We start from the raw sequence: 26703 nt of genomic DNA, 5'->3' as shown, positions 1-26703 counted from the left end.
GTGACTTATCAAGGCTGGAAATAAGGTGATATGGCTGTCTCCCTCCCTCTTTAATTCGGTTTTCAAGGAAACATGCTTAAACATGTGTTTTCTTGATGTTCTTCCTTAGAAATCATGCTTAACTTGACTTGAGGGCCAAGAAACGTGACTTTCCAGCAAGTCTAAGGTTAGAAATTACCTCCTAACATGCTGAGGGAGATTTGGTTAGTTGAGGGTTCTTGGATTTAAAGTTGTTCTTGATGTGATTTAGGAGGAAAAAGTGCTAAAGGACCACCTAAAAGTCTAACTGAATTAGGAGCAGCAAAACCAGGTAGGGTTTGACAAATTTAATCTTGATTGATTGTGTTTGAGTTGTGTGATTATGATATGGTTTGGCTGTGCTTGAAATTAATTTTTTGTATGAGTAATTCTTGTTGAAATTTTGGTAAAAATTTGATGAAATTTGATGAAATTCAAGCTATGAATGTGTGTTCAAGGCTGCTGGAAAACTAAATCCGAGAGCTTAAATTGGGGTTCAATTTGTGTTAAAATCATATAGAAAAGATGGGGTTTTAGTGGCTGGGAATTTATTTTGAATTTTGGTAAAAATCGGTTGCTGAAAAGACTGAAAAATGGGTAAAAACAGAGAAAGAATCTGAAGAATATACGAAGAACACTTTGAGTGTGGTGAAGAACATTGAAGAACACCTTTTAGATCTTAGAAAGGGCAAGGAAGTAAAATTTTTGGTGTTTAAGGGGTTATTTGGTAATTTTTGAAAGTTAGGGTAGTAAAAGTAGAAATATTAAAAGTTACGGGTGGTAAAAAGTGAATTTTAAAGGTTAAAAGTAAAAGGTAAGTTAATTTTCGAAAATTAATGATAAAAAAATAAATAATAAAATATTAAATAATAATATTTAATTAAAAATAATATTTTAATAAAAATAATAAAATAATGCGGAAAAGGCAGTTTTCTGTAAAAGCTTTAGAAAGACAACTTTAAGCGTAGAATCTCATAATTACCTTCATAAAACACTTAGGGAGTGGTAATAACATGTTAGTGAGGAAAAGATAAAGGAAAGATAAGAAGTTAAAGAAAAGATAAAAACCAAAGAAAAGTCTGTAAAATTTTAATAACAGAAAAACAGACAGAGATTAGTGAACGAACTAGGGCAAATTAGTTAGTCCTTGAGTTGTGACTAGGGTTAGGTATTATATGAAAATTTAAACTGTTTCAGTATAGACTTAATGAACCTATACTTGGGACAAGCTAACTATTCATTCCGAAATTTACATAACCCTTAAAAACAAACGTTAAATAGAGAAATTAGAGCAGAATAAAGTAACAGAAAGAACAGAGTAACCAGAGTGAAGTAAAGAGATAAAGAAAAAAAAAGAGTAATAGGGATATAGAGAAAAGAGTAATGAGAGCAGAGAAAACAGATACAGAGAAAAGAGTAATCAGAGCAGAGTAAACAAACAAAGAGAAAAGAGTAGTAAAACCCACGAACTGATAATATTGATTACGGAAATAACCCACGAACTGTTATATGTTGATCTCGGGTATAACCCACGAATTGAAGATCGTTGTTTTGTTTGTATGTTGATCTCGGGTATAACCCACGAACTGAAGATCGTTGTTTTGTTTTGTTTGTGAATTGATCTCGGGGATGCCCACGAACTGAAGATCACTTTTTCCTCTTGTGTGTATATTAAGGGGTCGAGCCTTGCGCCGACTGCCGGTAGTCACGAAGGAGTGGTATTCTTAACCACCGACACATATACACTAAGGACACAAAGGGAAACCTTATCTGGGACTTGTTCCTAGGTAATGTCGGGTTGCAGGGTGTAAACCGACACGTGAGCTCGTGGCCTGCATAGGACAGACATGCATCATACTTGGTTGTGCATTTTCTCTGTTATGATTGTTGTATGAATGTATGATTTCCTTGTTTTTATTCTATTCTCTGTGTTTGTGTTTTACTTTCTTATATTCTTCTGTTGGTGATCTGATTTCAGTTTACTCTATTTTCTTTATTCATCTGTCTTCTGTTTACTGCATCTTTATATTCTGCTATATGTCTGCTAAACAACACAGAATTAATAAACTTAACTAATAACCCCGGCCCTACTAAGAACCCCTCAGTTCTTACCCCTTCTCTCTCCCTTCCCCTTCAGATGGAAGTAAGAGTACCTTACCGTAGTTCGTTGATGATGGTTCTGCAAGGAGGATTCCGCTCTAGATAGTCTTCTGAGTCTAGGATAAATATCGTTCTCTGTTTATATGTATATACTGTGAGACCAGCCGATGTCTACACCCCATTTGTACGTGAACTTTAACCTAAATCCTGTGTACGTGACTCCTGTTGTGTGCCAACTTCATGAGGTACCAGAGAGATGTCCTATGGCAATGTCTGATCGTGCAGAGGAGTAGCAGATGGTGTTCTACCTTTTGATGACGTTCCACCTGACTTGAGTTTTGAAGACCTAGAACGTATTTTCCCTCGCTTTAGAAGTTTAGAGGGACTAGGTGAGTATAGAGTCTAGGCTAGCCTAGGTGCCAGCTTAGGGACCTCTTGAACAGGTCAGGACTTGGGATGTTGTATGTATGTATATGTATATGTATATAGTTATTATCTAGCTATATCTAGGGGTGTTCTAACTAAAGGTCTATACTCTAATAAAGGCTGGATAACTGAATGTTGCTAGCTACTTGTGATGTATTTATGTGTGGTTGCTTATAACTATTTTATCTGTTATCAGTTGTGAGTTGATTATGAATGATTCCGTCTATTAATCCAAACATTTTAAAAAAATATATACCTCGCAAATTAACTACGCTTTTAACAACGAATCAGGCTCATATGATAAAAAAAATAGATAATAATTAGGAAGACAAATTGGTAACGCTCGGTTTCCGGTATGATCTAGACATATTGAAAATTGGGTCATTACAATTTGGTATCAGAGCAGTTTGTTCCTAGTAGAGCCTGGGAAATGGACTGACTGTGCTTCATTGCATACTCTGCTTGTGTGTCTCATGTTGTTAGGGTATCTTTAAGATACATTTGGCATGAATGTCTATGAGTGCTCATTTTGGGAATGTTCATGCTTAACTTGAGATATTAAGATTGATCACCTTAATGTTGATTGTTTGGTGCGGATAAGACCTCAATGACTGTGAATAGGCATGGTTTAATCGAGCTCCGAACAATGAATCGACGTGAGCCACAGCTATCTTCATAGCTGCTATGATCTTCATGGCTATGGCTGTGTGAGAATTGGATGCTGTAAGGAACGAATCGATCTCATCGTCAGGATGGCTTGAAGGAAATAAACTGCTTGAAGATGGATTCTGCATGTGACTGAAATTTTGAGGGCAAAACTTTCTTTTAGGAGGGTAGAATGTAACAACCCTGATTTTCGAGTACGCGAGATCTTTTCTGAAGGCACGGATTTTTCCAGAAGATCAGTAAAGGGAACACCTCTTATATATCATAAAGTATCTCAATCCTCATTGTCATTATGTCATCCTTAAGCTAGAACCTTTTCTGAGGCAAGCTCGATAACGCAATCACGAAGAACCTAGTTTTTGAACCGTATCGTTTAAGAGTTTTGATTCTAGTTTTCGTAAATAGTCTCAGTTTGACGAACCGGACTCGATTCATGAGATAAAAGAGATAATAGTATAATATTAGTATTATATTAGTATTGGAAGATTCTTGAATGATATTATAAGGTTACCTGGTCTGTTTTAGCTAAAAATAGGAAATCGGTTTAACCAGGTTTACGGTTTACTGGTGCAGCTTAGCACCAGCATTCTCTGATGACTTTAGCAATGCTAAGGCCTCATCATACATGTTCTATTCTCATAATAAATATTTTACTAGTGTCATTTATGCTAGTAGCTCAGAAAATAATTTTTAGAGATTTTTTACGAGTGTTCCGATACACCTAGTTTTAGTAGTTGTACACCAGAGATATTTTAATATTATTTTAACCCACCTCCAAGCCAACCAATCACAACTCACGTTACACCCCCAAGACCTTCAAGGCTGTCTCATTTCATCATTTTGGCCAAAAATAACAAGAGAGAAAAGAGAGAAACTTTCATGAATACTTAATCTTCAAAGCTTGATTTCTTCTGAACTAAAACTCAAATCAAAACTCTGATTTCACCAAAATGATCCTCTCTTCTTCCTTTACATAACCATGTGACTTATCAAGACTGGAAATAAGGTGAGATGGCTGTCTCCCTCCCTCTTCAATTCGGTTTTCAAGGAAACATGCTTAAACATGTATTTTCTTGATGTTCTTCCTTAGAAATCATGCTTAACTTGACTTGAGGACCAAGAAACGTGACTTTTCAGCAATTCTAAGGTTAGAAATCACCTCCTAACATGCTGAGGGAGATTTGGTTAGTTGAGGGTTCTTGAATTTAAAGTTGTTCTTGATGTGATTTAGGAGGAAAAAGTGCTAAAGGACCACCTGAAAGTCTAACTGAATTAGGAGTAGCAAAACCAGGTAGGATTTGACGAATTTAATCTTGATTGATTGTGTTTGAGTTGTGTGATTATGATATTGTTTGGCTGTACTTGAAATTGATTGTTTGTATGAGTAATTCTTGTTGAAATTTTGGTGAAAATTTGATGAAATTTGATGAAATTTAAGCTATGAATGTGTGTTCAAGGTTGCTGGAAAACGAAACCCTAGAGCTTAAATTGGGGTTCAATTTATGTTAAAATCATGTAGAAAAGATGAGGTTTTAGTGGCTGGGAATTTATTTTGAATTTTGGTAAAAATCGGTTGCTGAAAAGACTGAAAAACAGGTAAAAACAGAGAAAGAATCTGAAGAATATACGAAGAACACGAAGAACACTTTGAGTGTGGTGAAGAACATTGAAGAACACCTTTTAGATCTTAGAAAGGGCAAGGAAGTAAAATTTTTGGTGTTTAAGGGGTTATTTGGTAATTTCTGAAAGTTTGGGTAGTAAAAGTAGAAATATTAAAAGTTACGGGTGGTAAAAAGTGAATTTTAAAGGTTAAAAGTAAAAGGTAAGTTAATTTTCGAAAATTAATGATAAAATAATAAATAATAAAATATTAAATAATAATATTTAATTAAAAATAATATTTTAATAAAAATAATAAAATAATGCAGAAAATGCAGTTTTCTGTAAAAGATTTAGAAAGACAACTTTAAGCGTAGAATCTCATAATTACCTTCATAAAACACTTAGGGAGTGGTAATAACATGTTAGTGAGGAAAAGATAAAGGGAAGATAAGAAGTTAAAGAAAAGATAAAAACCAAAGAAAAGTCTGTAAAATTTTAATAATAGAAAAACAGACAGAGATTAGTGAACGAACTAGGGCAAATTAGTTAGTCCTTGAGTTGTGACTAGGGTTAGGTATTATATGAAAAGTTAAACTGTTTTAGTATAGACTTAATGAACCTATACTTGGGACAAGCTAACTATTCATTCCGAAATTTACATAAGCCTTAAAAACAAACGTTAAATAGAGAAATCAGAGTAGAATAAAGTAACAGAGAGAACAGAGTAACCAGAGTGAAGTAAAGAGATAAAGTAAAAAAGAGTAATAGGGATATAGAGAAAAGAGTAATGAGAGCAGAGGAAACAGATACAGAGAAAAGAGTAATCAGAGCAGAGTAAACAAACAAAGAGAAAAGAGTAGTAAAACCCACGAACTGATAATCATTGATTACGGGAATAACCCACGAACTGATAATAATTGATTACGGGAATAACCCATGAACTGTTATATGTTGATCTCGGGTATAACCCACAAATTGAAGATCGTTGTTTTGTTTGTATGTTGATCTCGGGTATAACCCACGAACTGAAGATCGTTGTTTTGTTTTGTTTGTTTATTGATCTCGGGGACGCCCATGAACTGAAGATCACTGTTTCTTCTTGTGCGTATATTAAGGGGTCGAGCCTTGCGCTGACTGCCGGTAGTCACGAAGGAGTGGTATTCTTAACCACCGACACATATACACTAAGGACACAAAGGGAAACCATATCTGGGACTTGTTCCTAGGTAATGTCAGGTTGCAGGGTGTAAACCGACACGTGAGCTCATGGTCTGCATAGGACAGACATGAATCATACTTGGTTGTGCATTTCCTCTGTTATGATTGTTGTATGAATGTATGCTTTCCTTGTTTTTATTATATTCTCTGTGTTTGTGTTTTACTTTCTTATATTCTTTTGTTGGTGATCTGTTTTCAGTTTACTCTATTTTCTTTATTCATCTGTCTTCTGTTTATTGCATCTTTATATTCTGCTATATGTCCGCTAAGCAACACAGAATTAATGAACTTAACTAATAACCCCGGTCCTACTAAGAACTCCCTAGTTCTTACCCCTTCTCTCTCCCTTCCCCCTTCAGATGGAAGTAAGAGTACCTTACCGTAGTTCGTTGATGATGGTTCTGCAAGGAGGATTCCGCTCTAGATAGTCTTCTGAGTCTAGGGTGAATATCGTTCTCTGTATATATGTATATACTGTGAGACCAGCCGATGTCTACACCCCGTTTGTACGTGAACTTTAACCTAAATCATGTGTACGTGACTCTTGTTGTGTGGCAACTTCATGAGGTACCAGAGAGACGTCCTATGGCAATGTCTGATCGTACAGAGGAGTAGTAGATGGTGTTCTACCTTTTGATGACGTTCCACCTGACTTGAGTTTTGAAGACCTAGAACGTATTTTCCCTCGCTTTAGAAGTTTAGAAGGACTAGGTGAGTATAGAGTCTAGGCTAGCCTAGGTGCCAGCTTAGGGACATCTTGAACAGGTCAGGACCTGGGATGTTGTATGTATGTATATGTATATAGTTATTATCTAGCTATATCTAGGGGTGTTCTAACTAAAGGTCTATACTCTAATAAAGGCTGGATAACTGAATGTTGCTAGCTACTTGTGATGTATTTATGTGTGGTTGCTTATAACTATTTTATCTGTTATCAGTTGTGAGTTGATTATGAATGATTCCGTCTATTAATCCAAACTTTTTAAAAAAATACACCTCGCAAATTAACTACGCTTTTAACAACAAATCAGGCTCATATGATAAATAATAGATAATAATTAGGAAGATAAATTGGTAACGCTCGGTTTCCGGTATGATCTAGACATATTGAAAATTGGGTCGTTAGAAAGAGCAATGGTGCAAATAGCAATACAACTAGAAATAATCATTAATCACTCCTAAATTAATTGAAAACAGTAGCATAACAAATAATCACCCCTAAATTAATTCAAAACAGCAGCATAACAAAATCACTAATATAATCACAAATCACAAATCACATTCAAAATTTAAAACACTCAGTGCCATAATTCCATAACAAAACAGCAGTATAAGTGCATAACAAGTTAACAACAGCAGCTAAAGTCATGTGTCTTTTGGGATTCTTCACTTCTAATATCAGAGTGATGCTTCTCAGTGACACTATCTTCGTTGGTTGAAGTTTGAACTTGATCTGTTTCATGTGCATTTCGGCATTCTTCACTTGTAATATCAGAAGGATACTTCTCAGTGACACTTGCTTCATTGGCTGAAGTTTGAACTTTATCCACCTCTTGCATATTTCAGTGTTCTTCACATTTTTTATCAGGGTCATGTTTCTCAATGACACATGCTTCATTGCTTGAAGCTTGAATTTGATCTCCGTCATCATGCTTCTGCACAGTAGTAGCCATTCTTGTCTTAACATCATTGTTACTATGTTCCTCAGCAAGCTGTTTTTCTCTGTCTGAGGCTCCACTGACGACTCCATTCTCTTCGTCTTCAAGAGTTCTTTGCATAGACTTTAATTGCTCATGTTGCCTCGCAAACAGTAATTGTATCACTCACATGTTGAATGAAATGCCCGAAGTTGTGTTTCCCTACATAACATCGTTGAACATTAGTAGTCTAAAATTCTAATATCACAATGAAGTAAGATGCAGGTGAAGAAGTTGCATCATGAAGCGAAGGTGTAAATCAGCATGTAAAGTGACTATTATACAGAAGCAATTATGAATACTACATTCAGAAATTTTTATTGAAATAACAGAGTAAGAGTAGAGTGTATATATAAAAGAAATGTTTAGTAGTGCATATTCTAATCAAGACAACACAATTAATCATCCAGAAACCTGCATTGTTGTTTAGGCTAAGATCATAGCTCTCAAATTAGTAGTCAAGAACTATAGAAATAGAACCTTATAATTTTGTGGTCAATTATTGATAGAGGAAAGGTGTATAAATAGAACAATTGTTTTTAAGTAGCAATAACTCTGAAGTTTTCACTAATCAGTAATCACAAATTCCAAACTCAAATCAGCAGCATTACAAAAGACCTAAGAAATCACAAATCACAAATTCAACCTCAAATCCCTGAAAGAGTAACACAGATTCAACTTTCCACTAACCTCAAATCAGTAAATTAGTAATCAGTAAATCAACATTGATCAAACTAAATGTATACCAGCTACCTTCAATTTATTTTTGTATTTTGCAACCGCTGGTTCTATTTTGCAGTTTTTCTTCCTTCCACTTGATCACATTAGATGTATTGAATCTAATTGCCAACCCTTCATCCAATGGCATAGCCCCCTTAACTGAAAGCCACAATTTGGTGCAGCCCCACTTGCCCATTAATGTCTCCCACAATTCGGTGCAGAAAGGTTGCATATTCAGCTTGACAAAAATGTCAGAGCTTCCATTTCCATCAACCTCAGAAATTCAACCTGAAATCCCTGAAAACAGCAATAAATTGAACAAAAAGTGCAAACTAAGAACGTCTTCATGTTTCTGTATCAACTGAGGAATTAATTTAATTTTAAGATTATTTTTTCTTATACTAAACAACAAATAGAAATTGAAGACCGAAGAAGACCGAAGAGGTGAAGAACGAAGAAGATGAGCAGAGAAAGTTCAGAGAAGATGAAGACGACGCGTCACTCACCTGGGTTCGATGGAGGGCTACTGATGTTGAGGACCAGGCGACGATGAAGACGATGAGAGGGCTGCTGGTGTTGAGAAGATGAAGACGACGGAGGGCTACTGGGCTGGGAACCAGGCGACGATTGAGGGCTACTGGTGCTGAGGACCATGCGACGGTGGTGGCGCTGACGACCTGAGACCGCGGTGACGATGGAGGGCTACTGGGCGACGATGGAGAGGAACTTCAGAGGGCTAGGGTTGGTTCACTGTGAGACTGAGATGAATGAATGGAGGTGGGGGTGCTTCACGAACGGGTAGGGTAGGTTTTCATTTTTTTTAATTTTTTAAAACAATTAAAAAAACGGCGTCGTTCAGAGGAACCGGCCGGTCACGGGTCCGGCCCAACCGGCTAGTTTTCGGCCGGTTCACCGGTTTTCCAACGGTTTTTTTCCAGGCGGTCTCTAGAGGAGGACTGGACCGCTTGTATTGCCGGTTTGCGGTTAAACCGGTCGATCCGGTCGATCCGATCCGATTTTCAGAACCTTGATTTAAACGTCACTTGACTCACTTCAGTAGTAGAAAAGTTCAGATCAAATCCCACCTCGAAACAAAGATGATTTGTCCTAAGCTCTAGTCAATATATGTATTTATTGCTACGTCTGCACAATCCATGGTACTCAATACAGCACACGTTTCTCCAGATCTTTTCTTTGTTTACCGATAAAACCAGGGGCATTATTATCTTAATTATTCAAAGAATAAAAGCGGCACATTATTTAAACATATTAAAATGTATTAATTTATTTTTTTAAAACTTAAATTTTGATTAAAAATTTTAACCAAACTAATCAAAATAAAGAAATACGAAACAACTTTATATCACTACACAAGTAACGCACAGTCAAATAGTCAATGCATAGGAAATGTCAAAAATATCCCTGAGATATAATTTATATACACGCTATTGACATACCATATCCGTCATAACCATTCGTCAGTTCTTATAAGCCGTACCTTCTTCTTTAACCTCTCTGCTTGGAGAAAAATCGTTGTTTTAAGGGTCTTCGTCGTCGGTTAGACCTCGTCGTCTTCATCCGAGAAAATGTCGCAGGAATCCCTCACCGACCACGCCGATCTGATCGACACCCTCTGTAGGAAGGAGATGTTTTTAAGGGGATAGACTTGAAATGACAGAACTAAAACTAAGGTAGGCGAGGCTGCAGAGTATTACCGCCAAGGTCAGGGTGAAGACAAGGGAGTATCAACTGGAGGAAGTTTGCCAGTTGCAAAAGAAGTTGCGCACGGAGCTGGAACAGCATCAAATGACCATTCGCCAACTGGATGACAAAGCAAACGAATTGAAGGCAAAAATTGCCGATCTTCGTCAAAGGGAACAACAAGAGTTGGCACCATGGCATGAAATGGAAGGTAGGCTCGAGGTTGTGGAGATCAAGCTAGGGTTATTGGTCTGCCATTTTTATGGTCAAGCTCCACCAACGGTACACAGCTCTAACGATCAGGAGCTCGTTGGGCAGAATGAAGACGATGTCGGGGATATATGACCTACGGCTTCTATGTTTCATATCTTTATTTGCTTTGTTTCTTTAGCCGTCCTTTTGATGTTCTGTATTCCCTACCTAAAACTTGGTTTTCTTAATTATTTCTAATTTTGCACCATTTGAATTTCTCTATTTTTTTTCTGGGTGAAGCTATGAAATAATGCGCGAACAACAATGCGGTTTAATTATGTTAATTTATTAGATCAAACTGCCATTTTTTCAACCAAGAAATAGATTATTAACAAATCGTCAGTTGATAGCCATTGTTTTGGCAGATTACATAAAGTTACATAAAGATAACCCTACAACAATACATTTGGGGGCAGACTAATAAGAGTGATAAACAACCACGTTTACTAAAATGTAAACATCTCCAAGAAAACTCTGACCTCGTAATTCGCCAGGCAGTGCACACATGAGACACGGGACACATCATTCACATCAGCCATGGTGCCGCGGGTAGTGCAAGTGGTGGACTGACAAGCCACGGCATGTCCCGGATCCGATGGTCTCTCGTCAATCCATCGCTCCCAGAAAATTTCTGTGAAGAACTCCCTGCACCTTTCGACCTTTTCAGAAGTATGGATAAACTCTAACATTCAACACCTCTTTGCACTTCTTCTTCATCTTCGTCTTTGTGATCACAATGTAGCAACATGGCAAAAGGTAACCTGCTTCGACGCTGCCCTCCATCGAGGCCCTAGCAAGCAGTTCCATCCCAATGCTACAGCGGACAATCTAGAAATACTCCGTCAACCCCTGCCGAAGTATAACATTCGTATTTCCTTCTTCAACGCAGCGATCGAGGAACCCCCTTTCCGACCGATCAAAGTAAAATAAAAAGGACACTAACGGTATGTACCACATCGTCGCATGTTGGTACACAGCTTCGGTACTCGCTGCATCCAGAAACACCTTGCAAGTCGCCTGCATGTTGAACAGATCATGAATCGAATTTGATGCAACCTTAGTGGCAATCCTCACCCATATATCGCGAGGAAGAAGATTCAGTGGATATTCATGCTCGACGGGCACGTTCCCTTTCTTTTTGTTTGTCTTGGAAGATCTAGCCATTTGTAAGGGCTTGGCAGAGGCTAGAGGGGGGTTATTGGGGGATTATCGAAAATTATTAAGAGGAGAAATGACTGCCAATTAAGAGACGGAATGTAAGCTTTTATATATTATTATTATTATTATTATTATTATTATTATTATTATTATTATTATTATTATTATTATTATTATTATCATTTAAACTTATCAGTTGTCGTGATAATACCAATTTCCAAAACGTATATATCCTCAACTGTAACATTTATTTTCTATCCTATAAAAGTTCATATATATATATATGGCTTAGCGTGTCAGACATTTCGTTGCCCAACATTATGGATAATACCGTATAATTAATACATTTACTACATGTACTTATACTTATATATACGTATACAAGTAGAAGTGTCTTTCTTCTGCCAAACGGCAGTGGGCAGTCTCATTTTCATTTTTCAATTTGCCTCGATATCCGGAAATGGGAAACGTCAATGATGTTTTGGTTGTTTGCAATTTTATTTAAGTATTTTTAACTCAATTAAAAAATCGTAAATGGTCAAATTAAATTAAATTATCGAATTAAATGATAATTTTTTATTTACAATTAATTGCATTCAATTTAATATATTGATTGACAGAACAAACCTTTTTTTTCTATCTAAGTGGGTGCAAGTACACCCCTAGTCCTGACCCTAGTATCTCTGCACTCCTACTTCTGAACCTATTTCTGCGTGAAGTACACCCTTACTCCTGAACGTGGGGTCCGCGTGCCAATACACCTCTGCTACTATTGCACCGTTGGAGTTCTTCAATTTACTTTTCCATTTCTGAGCATCCAGGCGAGGGAAAACCCCTAAACCATATTCCACCATCAAGCTTAACCCCCTTCCCCCTACAACGAAAAACAGATCTTCTCTACGAAAACCTTATTATTGTTTTGCATATACTGTTTGCCTTCCCCACGACTTTTAATCACTTGTGTATAGGCGCATACTCAAGTTATATCATCGATTTATCGTCCAACAAATCTTCCATACCAATTCAAACTAAGAGTTATCCACGCACGAAAACAGAAACATAATAAAAATATATTTAATATGAGGATAACCATGCGTAAATTCTTATCAAATGTGGAGATAATGCTTGATACGGTAATACCAAATACGAGAAGCATAAACAACAAACTTGGGAAACACAAACCTCAAAATAGACATTTTTATTTGAATGCAAACAACTCCAGGAACACCCGAACCTCGTAATCGGCCAGGCACTGCACACACGAGACGCGGGTGAAAGAGCAAAACCGTCGGCTAAGAATTTCTTCTCAGTTAGAGGAAATAAGTTCGTTGCAAGTATAGTTCCCAACCGACAAATAATGCTCAAATCAAAGTTTAAAAGATTTTAGTTGTCACTAATTCATCCCCAATAAAATAACCGAGAGTATTAATCCTGGGTCGTTCTCCCTAGGAATTACAATGAAGTGCTTTATTATTGGCTATGAAGGGATGTTTTGGGGTTTTTGTAATAAGGAACAAGAAATATAAATAACAAGAATTAATAAAAGAAAGGAAGAACTCTTGGCTAAGCATAGGAATTTGAGATCACCATCCTTGTCAACAAACCATATATTGACAATTATGAGGGACCAACCCATTAAGTCTACCTCGATGCTTGAAGTAAGTATAATGTCTACCTCAAAGCATTAAGTACGTCAAATAGGCTTGATCAACATCAATCCATAAGTCCTAACATAGCCACTAATTAACTTAGTAGTAGGCTAGAGTCCATGGTTATCAAATTGACCACATAGGGTTCTCAAATCACCAATTCAATGAGACCCAATGACTCAAGGTCATCCAATTTCCTTATCCTAGGCCAAGAGTAAAGAAAACTACACAATAACTAGAGAAAACATTTTAACAAACGCCTAGAGTGCAATAAAAGTAAACATCATCAATTGCAAGAATTAAAGGAAACTATAACTAACAAAAGCAAGAAATTAACAATAACAAGTGAGGTAAGCATCAAGAGACGTAGAAATATAAAATTGCATTAAAAGAAAATTGAAATCAACAAGAGTGCATCAACATAAAAATGACATGAAAAGAAAATTAACAACAAGAACTAGAAGAACAAAAGTGTAATATCAAGGAATTAACAAGGGAAAACTAAATCAAAGCAAGAATTGAAAGTGAATCTAAGACAATTAAACCTAAACTACCTTAAATTCTAGAGTGAAGGGAGAGCTTCTCCCTCTAGAATTCTACCTACAACATGAAAAAAGAGAATCCAACACCATTATTAAAATAAGAGACTTAGAAAAGAAAAAAAAGAACAAGCTATAAAAACAAAATTAAAATGCAATGAATGAAAAGAAGTAAATGCAACAAATAAAAGAAAATGAAAAATAAGAAAAATGAAAAGTGGAAATTGGAAAAGAGAGGAAGAGAGAAAGTAAGAAAGGAAGAAGAAAGAAGAAGAAAGGAGAGAAGAAAAGAAAAGGAAAGAATAAGAAAGGAGAAAGAAGAAAAGAGAAAGAAGAAAGAAGAAAGAAGAAAGAAGAAAGAAAGGAAGAAAGGAAGAAAGGAAGAAAAGAGAACAGAGCAGAAACAGGGGAAACAGGGCGCGAAGGGCGACGCGCACGCATCGGCGACGTGTACGTATCGGTAGGCAAGATGGTGGATCGACGCATAAGCATCGTCCACGCGTACACATGGATCGCGGAGAATACAGGTGACGCGTAAGTGTTACCCACACGTACGTGTGGGTAGCAGTTGTGCTCCCCGCACTGTTCTCGCACAAATTTCGCACAAAATGCCATACGACGCGTGCGCGTTGGCCACGCTTAGGCGTGCCGCGCATTTTTTTTTACATATGAAAACAGAAACAGGGCACTCTCCTATTCTACAAGCATTCTAAAACAATCAAAATTCAAATTTAACAACAAATCTTTTTATTTTTGAAAAATTTTCAAATACAAAACAACCAAAACTTACGCTTCAAGCAAAATACAATTTAACAACAACTATTCTAATCAAAACATAAATTTAACAAACAACCTATCAATAAAAGCAAAATGTATAAGAGTATAGAAAATAAGAAAAACTACCTACAATGGCAACTCAATTCATTTACTGATTATATCTACAAGAGAATGGAAAGAGTTTACCATGGTGGGGTGTCTCCCACCTAATACTTTTAGTTTAAGTCTTTAAGTTGGACATTTGGGAAGCTCCTTGTCTCTGTGGTTTATGCTTGTACTCATCCTTGAACTTCCACTAATGCTTGGATTTCAAGTAAGCTCCAAATCTTAAAATTGATGGCACCAAGCTTCGATGAAGTTTCACACAAGCTAAGGGCTCCCAAAATTGATTTTCATATATGCTCGGATCTCAAATCTTGTTTCTATATCCATCTTCAAGTTGATCATCATTATTCCATCCGGGTGGTAGGTGATCTGAATTCACAATTGAGCACCCAAACATTCTCCTAGGCCCAAGCAATCTAGCTCTACACAAACCATTGCTCCTAAACCTTGAGCATCCAACCTTGATGAGCCTAACATTATTTTTCCAATCACTACAAAATTCTCTCCTACTCTTAACTCCACAAAGAGCTCTAAGTTGACCATCATTTTCAACCAAACCATATTCAAGTGAGAAAGTAAAGATTAGGGATAAGGATTTTACCCACTTGAATGTTGTGTAGGATGGTGACTTAGGAAGGGGTGTCTCCAATGGTCTTGCAAGCTCCACTCCCTTATGCTCTTCTTTGATTATCTCCACCTCTTCACAAGCTTCTTCAATTTCAACATCTTCCTCTTGGTAGCTTCCTTCCAATTCAATATCTTCTTCATTGCTTACCAAGGATATGGGAGGTTGTGTATCTTCTTCCTTGATCTCTATGTCAAGTCCAATAGGAGAGTATTCAATTGTAGATAGGAATTCATCAATGATTGAATCCATCTCTTGGTCAACCTCTTCAAAGTTTTCAACCATGATATGCCTTGGAGGTTGCACACCCTCCTCAACATCAATGTCAAGCTTCTTGGAAGAAGGCTCTCTAATTCTACATTCCCATGGACTTCCAACATCTCCTAGGTCTTCAACCACTTCTTCCGACTCAATTATCTCAACTTCCTCCCCTTTTGACAATTCTTGCTTCAACTCCTCTTTTTCACATTGAAGCTCCAAATTCACTCCCTCACTATGCTCCTTGATTGCTTCTCCACATTCAACAATGGAAGTGCCTTGATCGCATAGGCTTAGGCGGGAGGAGACCATGTTGCGAACGGCTTCCGCTACGGTGGCAAGCACGGCTTCTATCTTCTTGAACTCCTTTTGTGTCTCTTCTTGTCTTTGGAGGTAAGAGCTAATATCTCTTTGTTGTGCTAGCTTGAAGGCATGGAGAGACTCATCCATTGGATGTGGTGTAAGAGAGGGTTCATTGTTTGGGGGAAAGGGTTCATAATTGGAAGGTGGTTCATCTTGGTAAGGGTATGGAGATGGTGTATATGGAGGTGGTTCTTAGGAGTAATTGTGTTGGAATTGTTATGGTTCCATGTATGGTTCATATAGCTCATAAGGTGGTTAGTATGGTGGATAAGGATTAGGGTCATATGGAGGTGTTTGGTGATAGGGGATAGTGGTTCAAAATTAAGTTGAGGAGGTGGTTCATAGGCATATGATGGTGGTTGTTGACAACTACAATAAGGATCACCACATCTGTTAGATTGATATGCATTAGGATTGGAATTATACCTATAAGGAACCGGAAGTTGTTGTTGCCAAGAAGGTTGATCAATCCCTTGAGGCTCCTCCCATCTTTGATTGTTCCATCCTTGACGCATGTTGTCATTGTAGTTCCCATTTTCTACAACATAATTTGAACCAAACTCATAGCCAAAGGGGTGAGAATTCATAGTAGCAAATAAAAGCAAAAGTTAACAAAAAGAAGCAACAAAGACCTAAACCTAACAAAAGCTAACAAACAAGTAAAAGACAAACATATTCACATATTCACAATAGCCAATAACATAACACCATTGCAATTCCACGGCAACGGCGCCATAAACTTGAAAGAGCAAAACCGTCGGCTAAGAATTTCTTCTCAGTTAGAGGAAATAAGTTCGTTGCAAGTATAGTTCCCAACCGACAAATAATGCTCAAATCAAAGTTTAAAAGATTTTGGGTGTCACTAGTTCAACCCCAATAAAATAACCGAGAGTATTAATCCCGGGTCATTCTCCCTAGGAATTACAATGAAGTGCTTTATTATTGGCTATGAAGGAATGTTTTGGGGTTTTTGTAATAAGGAACAAGAAATGTAAATAACAAGAATTAATAAAAGAAAGGAAGAACTCTTGGCTAAGCATAGGAATTTAAGATCACCATCCTTGTCAACAAACCATATATTGACAATTATGAGGGACCAACGCATTAAGTCTACCTCTATGCTTGAAGTAAGTATAATGTCTACCTCAAAGCATTAAGTACGTCAAATAGGCTTGATCAACATCAATCCATAAGTCCTAATCTAGCCACTAATTAACTTAGTAGTAGGATAGAGTCAATGGTTATCAAATTGACCACATAGGGTTCTCAAATCACCAATTCAATGAGACCCAATGACTCAAGGTCACCCAATTCTCTTAGCCTAGGCCAAGAGTAAAGAAAACTACACAATAACTAGAGAAAACATTTTAACAAACACCTAGAGAGCAATAAAAGTAAACATCATCAATTGCAAGAATTAAAGGAAACTATAACTAACAAAAGCAAGAAATTAACAATAACAAGTGAGGTAAGCATCAAGAGACATAGAAATATAAAATTGCATTAAAAAGAAATTCAAATCAACAAGAGTGCATCAACATAAAAATGACATGAAAAGGAAATTAACAATAAGAACTAGAAGAACAAAGGTGTAATATCAAGGAATTAATAAGGGAAAACTAAATCAAAGCAAGAATTGAAAGTGAATCTAAGAAAATTAAACCTAAACTACCCTAAATTCTAGAGAGAAGGGAGAGATTCTCTCTCTAGAATTCTACCTACAATATGATGAAAACTATACTATGAGTCTCTCCCCCCCCCCCCATAATCCCTTGCCATTCTTGGGTTCAAAAGCATCATAAATGAGTTAGATTTGGGCTTCCATGAGCTCAGAAATCGCACCCAGCATTTTGCCTTTAAGTGAGTCACGTGACCAACATCACGCGTGCGCATGGATGACGCGTGCACGTCGATTGCTGATTTTCTGGTCACGCGTACGCGTGGTGACGTGTACGCGTCATTGGCAAATCTTCATCTCACACGTACGCGTGGAGTGACGCGTGCGCGTGGCCTTCAGTTCAGCAAATCCTCATTTCTTCATGAATTCTCCATTTTTGCATGCTTTCTCTTCATTCCTTCAACCCAATCTTTGCCTTCTAATCCTGAAATCACCCAACAAACATATCAAGGCATCGAATGAAATTAAAGTGAATTAAAATTAGTAATTTTAAGGCCTAAAAAGTATGTTTTTACTCTTAAGCACAAATTAGGAGAAATTCACAAAATCATGCTATTTCATTGAATAAATGTGAGAAAAGATGATAAAATCCCCTAAAATCAACACAAGATAAACCACAAAATTGGGGTTTATCAGCGGGATAAATCTTCCACATCACCCATGGTGCCTCTGGTACAGCAACTGGTAGACCAACAAACCTCGGGCTCTCCAAGATCCAACGGCTTAACCTCCACCCACCGACCCGCGAATACCTGCCTGAAGACCTCTCTGCACCTTTCGAGCGCCCCAGAATCACATACAATTTCAAAAAATTCAAGTCCCTTTCGGATGTGCTCTTCATCTTCCTTGCCATGAGACAGTAGCAGCATCGCACACATGTAATAGGCTTCCAAGTCGCCCCCAGTTGCAGCCATAGTCAGAGTATCCATTCCACCGATGCAATGACCAATCCAGACGAATTCAGTCATCCACACCCAGAGTAGGGCAGTCGGATTTCCTGCCTTCGCGCAGCATTCTAGGAACCTGTTTTCAGGACGGCCATAGTAGTATAAAAAGGACGCAATTGGCAAGTCCAACATCGACGCCTCCTTGTAAACAGCATCGGACCTCGCTGCACCCCAAAACACCTTGCAAGTCGCCTGCATGTTGAACAAATCCTTAATCGAATACGACGCAACCTTCGTGGCAATCCTAACCCATATATCGCGAGGAAGAAGATTCAGCTGACATTCGTACTCAACGGATACGGTCCCTTTCTCTCTGATCTTCTTGGCTGCGTTCCTTTTCTTTTTGTTCTTCATGGAACCTCCAGCCATTTGCAAGCAACTTAGGCCAGGGGTTTTGGAAAATATCAAGACGAGACACGACCACCAATGATACATTTTGTGCTCTTATTATATCCTTTTTTTTGTTGTTAAAATGGTTCAGTGCCTCGTATGTCTCTTTATCGATTGTTCTGGAAGAGATCAGATAATTAATAGGGAACGAACGAAATACTCGTTTTCAATTTTTTTATTTTTCTAGACAAGCTTAACTCAATACTTACCCCTTTATTTTAATACTAATGTGCTATCCTATTCAAATACTTTGGTTTTACAACACAATAATTTAACGTTGACTGTTCGATTTTTGTGTTATATTCATGTCAACTTAGTTGCTTACTTTAATTACTCACTGAATAAATGTTATCTTTTCTTCTTTTTTTTTTCATCGAACTAGTTTAAATTAATCTTTTATTTTCATAAAAAAAAAACCCTATTATTGAACCATTAGTTACGAAAAAAAGAATACCAAGCAACTTCCTACTTTATAATATATATATATATATATGTGTGTGTGTGTGTGCCCGTTATTGACAACCCGAAACCCTACTAAATACTAACCCTTCTTCAGTTTTTCTCTGCCGTAACTCCTTCTCTCCACTCTCTGTCTATCTTTCTCCCTCTCCTTATTTCTACGACATTCCACTGCTCTCTCTGCCGTCTGCCACACCGCAACACTCATCTCCACACACGGCTTCTACTTTGCACCCTCGGCGTAACTTCAGAAGGAAGATTCAACGTCTATCGCCTGAAAACGACCCACCGGAGGACAACCGTCGTCGTAGGAACAAAAATTGTTGCTTTAAGGGTCGTCGTAGTCTGCCATATGTCGTCCTCTTCTCCCGAGAAAATGTCACAGGAATTCGTCACCGACCACGCCATTAGTCCCGACGATCTCGCAAAACTCTCGATCAATGCTCTTACCGACCACGTCATTAGTCTCGAGAAAATGTCGCAGAAATCCGTCCCCGACCACGCCATTAGTCTGCAGATTATGACCTCGTTGAGGCCGCACTGGTCAGGAGGGAGGAGATTTTGAAGGCTAGACTTGTAACAACCAAAGCAGAGCTGAGGCAGGCGAAGGTGGAGATGTTGGCCGTCAAATTCGTTTTCGAGGTAAAGAAGGATAAACTGGAGGAAGAGGAGAAGGAAAGGCAACGGCTGAAAAAGGAGTTGAAAATAGCGCAGTGAAAGAATGACGTGATCCTTCACCAATTGGATGTCAAAGTAAACGAATTGATGGCAGAAATCACCAAGCGCCGTGAACGGGAATAGCTTGAGGTTCTACCGTGGTGTGACTTGCAACGCAGGATCCACGTTTTGGAGAAAAAGCAAAATTTTTTGCTCCGTCCGGGTCGTCGTCCAACCGGGTAGAATGAAGACGGGGCCGGAGTTATTTGACCTACTGCACATGCTTGATATCTTAATGTCATGTTTTTTGTCGAAGCCTGTATGATCCTTTTATTTCCTTTGTTTGTTCTGTCTCCCATTTGATCTTCTGTAGTGGAACTTAAACTCGATTAATATAATTATATCTACTTTCATCTGTCTGCTTTTTAATTTCAAAAGTCATATGACCTGTTGACACACGATTAGGGATTTATGTTACGATGGAGCCAAATACCATTTCCAAATCGTGATTTCGGACCATTTCGGCAATTATTTACGTGTGCGTTATCAAAGACGTATTTATCGATTTATCCTTCCTTGCATATTGGTATTACTCCACAGGCAGCAAGTTTGATTGTCACGAATGTTTACGGGAGCCTTCTAATTTAATGGCACATACCGTCATCTTACACTAAATAATAAAACAAAGGAATGTAGACATAGTATAATTTTTATAATATCCTAATATTATATGAAATTATAGGAAATAAACATCTTGCAAATTAGGTTGCTTGGATGACAAAGAATACGAAGCCATTGATTGAAACAAAATTCAAAGTACTTCTCTCTCAGGTTATAATAAAACAATTAGTGCAATTACATAATAAAAACTCCGTAAAATATGAAAGCAAATTTTGTTCTTTAAAGGACAAGTATTTAATCTCTCAACCAGTTATATTATATGGATACAATAAAATCCCGCGGTTCAATTGGAACATAAATGCATGTTCATTATTCAATGTTTGTACAAATTTTATACACCATATGTCAATTATCATTGCACATATAAAAAAAATATCGTTCCCATTTTTTACCTGACCCCTTTCGGTGACTCCCTATTGCCTATCCAAGTTACCAATTTTGTATAAATTCACTGTCACGGTCTAAGTTAGTACCTAGCCCCAGAAAAAAATGGACAATGGTGTAAAAGGTTGATTGATTAAATAGTCTTCTGTCCATTCAAACGTAACTTCAATAGTGCAGAGTTTAGATCATATTCCACTCAAGAAGAAAGCATTATTTGGACTAAGTTCTAGCCAAGATAAGCATTAATTGCATCGTCTGTGTCATCCACATAATTATGATAAATTAATTGATCAAACTAACAGTTTTTTAACCAAAAAACATATATTAAAATAGAACACACCATCAGTACGCATAGCAAGGGGTTAATGAAGGATCATAACAAACAGGCATTTGCTAGCCACTGTATTGACGGATTACATAAAGATAAACCCACAACAGTACAGTCGGGGGCGAATTTACAAGAGTGGTAAATAGTCATGTTCATTCAGATGCAAACATTTTGAAGAACACCATGAAATCGTTGAAAATGTCCCTAAAGAACTTGCTGCAGCTCTCGAGCTGCCCAGAAATACGGATAACCTCCATCATTTGAACACCCGTTTGCACTTCTTCTTCGTCTTCGTGATCACACAGTAGCAATGTGGCACACAGGTAACATGCTTCGACGCTACCCTCCGTTGAAGCCCTAGCAAACAGTTCCATCCCTTTGTCACAGCGGCCAAACCGGAAATACTCCATGAACCCCTGCCGGAGTATGGCATCCACATTTCCTACTTCCACGCAGCGATCAAGGAATCTCCTTTCAGGGCGGTCGAGGTAAACTAAAAAGTGCACTAACGGTTTATACGACATCGTCGCATGCTTGTATACAGCGTCTGAACTCGCCGCACCCAAGAACACCTTACACGTCATCTGCATATTGAACAGATCCTCAATCAAATTCGATGCAACCATCGTGGCAATCATCGACCATATTTCGCGAGGAAGAAGATTCAGTGGACATTCGTGCTGAATGGATACGTCCACTTTCTTTCTGTCCTTCTGGGAACTTCCGGCCATTTGCAAGGACTTCGTGGAGGGATTATTGGAGATTATAAAGAGGATAGATGAATTTGTAAATAACCTTGTGGCATTTTTCTTTTTAATATACTGCCATTGGGGGTTGTAGTTTAGTACCACATACGTTTCCCTAGATGTTTTCTTTATTTACCGATGCGTCCAGATAAAACCAAGTATTAATACATGGACGGAATGTTAACTGTTATATATTATTATAGTATAATTTGTACTTATCGCAATAGTATAATTTACCTAATTAAAAAAGCATATATCCTATTTAACTGGGAACACATATAACAATTCCCTCCATAAGCTTGCTATACACCAACCCTTTCTCCATATTAAAATGAAAAAGTTCACTCGATAACAATTTATATTGGGAATTAATTCTTGATAAAAATTAATTCTAAAAATATAATAAATTCATTGAAATTAATAGTGGTGATTGATACGGTTATTACTTTTATCTTTGCTGGTGCAAGTACACCCCTATTCCTGAACCTAGAGTCCCTGCACCCTTACTCCTGAACAGAGGGTCCGCGTGCAAGTAAACCTCGACTCCTGTTGCACCATTTTAGTTGCTTTATTTATTTTCTCTTCCATTTCTTAGCCTCCAGGTGAGAGAAAAACTCATAAACTGTATTCCACCATCAAGCCTAACCCCCTCTCCCTCTACAAGGTCTACCAGATCTCCTCTAACAGTCGGATGGCAATGCGAATAAAAGGTGGGTGGTACGTCGTGTTTAGAGAGAGGATACCCGAAATATATCCCACTTGGGAGTCGGCATCGGCTCAGGTGGATGTGTTTCCACGGAACCTGCTTCTTCGTTACCGAAGTTACCAAGAGGTCGTGAATGCCTGGAACGACTACTTCCATGTGACTGCATCGCTTGTTCCGGGGTTGAGCAGCGAGCTCCCGCCGGTGTCAGAGTTCAATCGATTCGTTCACGGTGGACGTCATGATACAACGGTGACATCGATTTCCACGGAGGTACCAGGTGCATCTGGTAAGCGAAAATTGTCTTCTTGCGATACCCCCACGTCTAGTCACTTGCGTCAGTGTCAATGTGTTGCTAACAAAGTTACATCACTTGTAGCCAGCCAATCGATTGAGGACCTACAATAGGCCGTTGCGTCGATCAAGTACCATGTATCCCAGATCGAAAGAGAGAGACGGGACCTCAAGAATCAACTAGGAGAAATCATACGGCAGCTGGCCGACATTTTGCTGGAGAGGTAAAGTACAGGTCTTAGGGGTCAGTGCAACAACGGGATGGAGACACCATAAACTGACCCCTCCCCCGCAATGTCTGTAACTGGGGCGGCCCATGTAACGGAGAACGGGCTGTGGTATTGTACTGTTCAGGTCTTTTTTTTTTTGGGTGGGCCTATTAGCTAACGCCGTTATGAAATACTGACTGCTGGATGCGAAGGTTATGCGTGTGAGCATTATCTTTAAAACATAGTGATAATGGATCGTTCCACACATGCCGTTTGCATTATGAATATAATAATTTGTGTATAGCCGCATGCTTAAGCTGTATCATCATCCAACGAATCCTCCATACCAAATCAAACTTAGGATTCTCCAAGCACAACAACAGAAACACAATAAAAATATATTCCATATGAGGATAATCATGCGTAAATTCCAAACAAAATAGTAAATAATGCTACATACTGTAATGCCAGATACGAGGAGAAGCATAAAGCCATAAACAACAAGATTCAACAACACACATCAATAATTTAAATGCTTCGATTCTACAAAGCAATAGTTTAATACTGACTGTCCTTTCCAACGAAATAATTTAATTTATTCCTTTACCTTTCCAAAAATAAAAGAGGTGCATTATTATTTTATTGAATAATAAAATCTCCTTAAAAAGTCACATCAAATTCTGCTTGTTAAAGGATAGGTATTCATCCTCAACCAATCATATTGCATGAATGCAATCTCGGGTTCAATTGGAAAAAAATGTGCATGTTAAATATTCAGCGTTTCTATTAATTTTATGCACCAGAAAAGTTGGTTTTACAGAGTATTTTAATTATTATATCCTACGAAAATTTAAATATTTAATACTGCTATTAGATTGTTCAGCTACTAACTATACATGCAATAACTAATTTGGTGTTCCTCTTTTTTTTTGTCCTGGGTATTCCTCTTCTTTGTTCAACCATGTTAGGTTTTTTTTTGGGTATTGTAAAGAAGACCATACCAAATGAGTGATTTAGTTTTAATAAAATAATTAATAACCCAACACTTGAGCCTGTCATTGGTTTCAGAAAAAAATTATAATCTACAAGCCCATCTGGATTGAGCCGAGTCCAACCAGCAGTGTTCCAACCTGACCCGCCCCGACCCGAAAAGAGTTTTGCCTCTCATTCATCATTCTCTAGCCCACCTTCTCCACGCTGCTTGGATCCTTCCTTGTGGATCGTCTCCTGCAAAGTCATACATCTACCTGAAATAACACTCCTTGTTTTCAACGGCGATCGAAACCCCTTCCGGCAATGACACTATGCAAATCGTCATCTTCTGAACCAATGAGTCGCGATAGATGCGTCATTCGAAGAGTAGGTAGCTTTGCAATGTGATTCTGTGAGGGGGTGGGGGAAACTTCCTGCAACTCCATTGATGGTTAGTGACGGAAACGTAAACATCCACACGATTCTAGTATGCGTCAAACGACGTCAACGATGAAACTCCTTCCTTCCCAGCCCAACCCCATTGATAAACCACTATTTTATGGTTTATCTTGTGCTGAATTGAGTGGTTTTTATCAACTCTTTACCCACTTATTCATACTATTTGCATAGTTTTACGTTTTCCTTCCTGATTTTGTGCTATGATTGAAAACATGCTTCTTTGACCTTATATTTGCTAATATTAATCCTCTCTTATTACCATTAGATGCCTTGATATGTGTGTTAAGTGTTTTCAGAGATTACAGGACAGGAATGGCTTGGAGGATGGAAAGGAAGCATGCAAAAGTGGAAGGAATGCAAGAAGTCAAAGGAACTACAAAGTTGTTCAGCCTGACCTCTTCGCACTCAAACGGTCATAAATTGAGCTACAGAGGTCCAAATGACGCGGTTTTAGTTGCATTGGAAATCTCATGTTCGGGGCTTCGCAACGATATATAATTTGCCATAGCTGCCTCAAAGCCAGGCAACGTGAACACGTGGATCACGCGGACGCGTGACCTGGCGAAAACCCAATCTGCGCGAACGCATGGACGACGCTTCCGCGTCACTTTCCCGCAACCTGTACATACCAGAAATTGCTGGGGGTGATTTCTGGCCCGTCTTTGACCTAGTTTTTGGCCCAGAAAACACATATTAGAGGCTATAATGTGGGAGAATGCATCCATTCATGAACATGTCTTCCATTATTCACTTTTCATAATTTAGATGTAGTTTTTAGAGAGAGAGGTTCTCTCCTCTCTCTTAGGTTTTAGGATTAGGATTCCTCTTAAAGGATTTAGGATTTCAACTTCTTCTCAGGTTCAATGTTCCTTTTATTTATTTTCTCAATTTTGTTTATGAACTCTTCGTGTTTAGATTTGAATGTTTTATTTAATATAATTTGAGGTATTTCAGATTTGACTTTGCTTTGCTTTATTTATATGGATGCTTTTAATTTAATTTAGATATTTTCTTCCTTTTGGCTTTGGTTAAGTAATTGGTAACACTTGAGTTGTCAAACTCAGCAGTGATTGAAATTAGCAGATTACTGATTGATTTGGATCGCTCTAAAGCTAGTCTTCCCACAGGGATTGACTAGGACTTGAGGATCAAGCTAATTAGTCCACTTGACTTAACTAAGTGGGGTTAAAACCCAATTCTCATCACCGTTGATAAGGATAACTATGATAGGACTTCTAATTCTCATACCTTGCCAAGAGTTTTATTCATTATTAATTTATTTTTCTTATCAATTAAATTACTTGTTCAAACCTTTTCAAAACTCCAAAATATACCTTTGCATAACCAATAATAAATCATACTTCCTTGCAATTCCTTGAGAAGACGACCCGAGGTTTAAATACTTCGGTTATCAATTTTATCAGGGGTTTGTTACTTGTGACAACCAAAACTTTTTGTAAGAAAGGAATTCTTGTCGGTCTAGAAGCTATACTTACAACGCGAATTTAATTGTGAAAATTCTAGATCGCGCGAGAGTTTCGTTATTCACCCATCGTCTCTGATTAAACGTAACGCAGAATCATTAACTTCAAATAATTCCATCTTAAAAATCGTTAACTAATTCTACATAAATCCAGATAGTTTTCAGATCTAACAAAAATAACCAGCAACAAAATAAATTTTTAAAATAGCCCCTCTGACACAAGATATCCAATAACCAATCAAAGGAGGGAAGAGGAAGGGTGATCTCTACCATTGGATTAAAAAAATAAGAGAGATCCGACGGCCAACATCAAATGGCGCATCGGTCAGCCGAAGATAAGTGCTATGTGCACTGGTGTGCCAAAGAAGTTCGGCACATGGAATCCGTGCCCTTAAAAGAGTAGAGCATACATGTAAAGAATTGTTCGTGAGTTACCTTT

General features: G+C 37.9%; 2 protein-coding genes across 2 annotated transcripts; both read right to left on the bottom strand.

The window, feature by feature from the left end:
- Window positions 1-18184: 18184 nt before the first annotated feature.
- On the bottom strand, window positions 18185-18868 carry LOC112785506 (F-box protein At2g35280-like). Its single transcript, XM_025828968.1, has one exon. The coding sequence runs from the start codon at window positions 18866-18868 to the stop codon at window positions 18185-18187; it is 684 nt and encodes a 227-aa protein (XP_025684753.1).
- A 2682-nt stretch (window positions 18869-21550) lies between these two features.
- LOC112785505 (F-box protein At2g35280-like) lies at window positions 21551-22129 on the bottom strand. Its single transcript, XM_025828967.1, has one exon. It carries the CDS (start codon window positions 22127-22129, stop codon window positions 21551-21553), a length of 579 nt encoding a protein of 192 aa, XP_025684752.1.
- Window positions 22130-26703: the final 4574 nt, after the last annotated feature.

The sequence above is a fragment of the Arachis hypogaea genome, chromosome 20 (assembly GCF_003086295.3).
Source record: "Arachis hypogaea cultivar Tifrunner chromosome 20, arahy.Tifrunner.gnm2.J5K5, whole genome shotgun sequence".
Taxonomy (NCBI): domain Eukaryota; kingdom Viridiplantae; phylum Streptophyta; class Magnoliopsida; order Fabales; family Fabaceae; genus Arachis; species Arachis hypogaea.
Note: the sequence above shows the minus strand (reverse complement) of the source record. Positions and strands in the feature narration are given on the sequence as shown.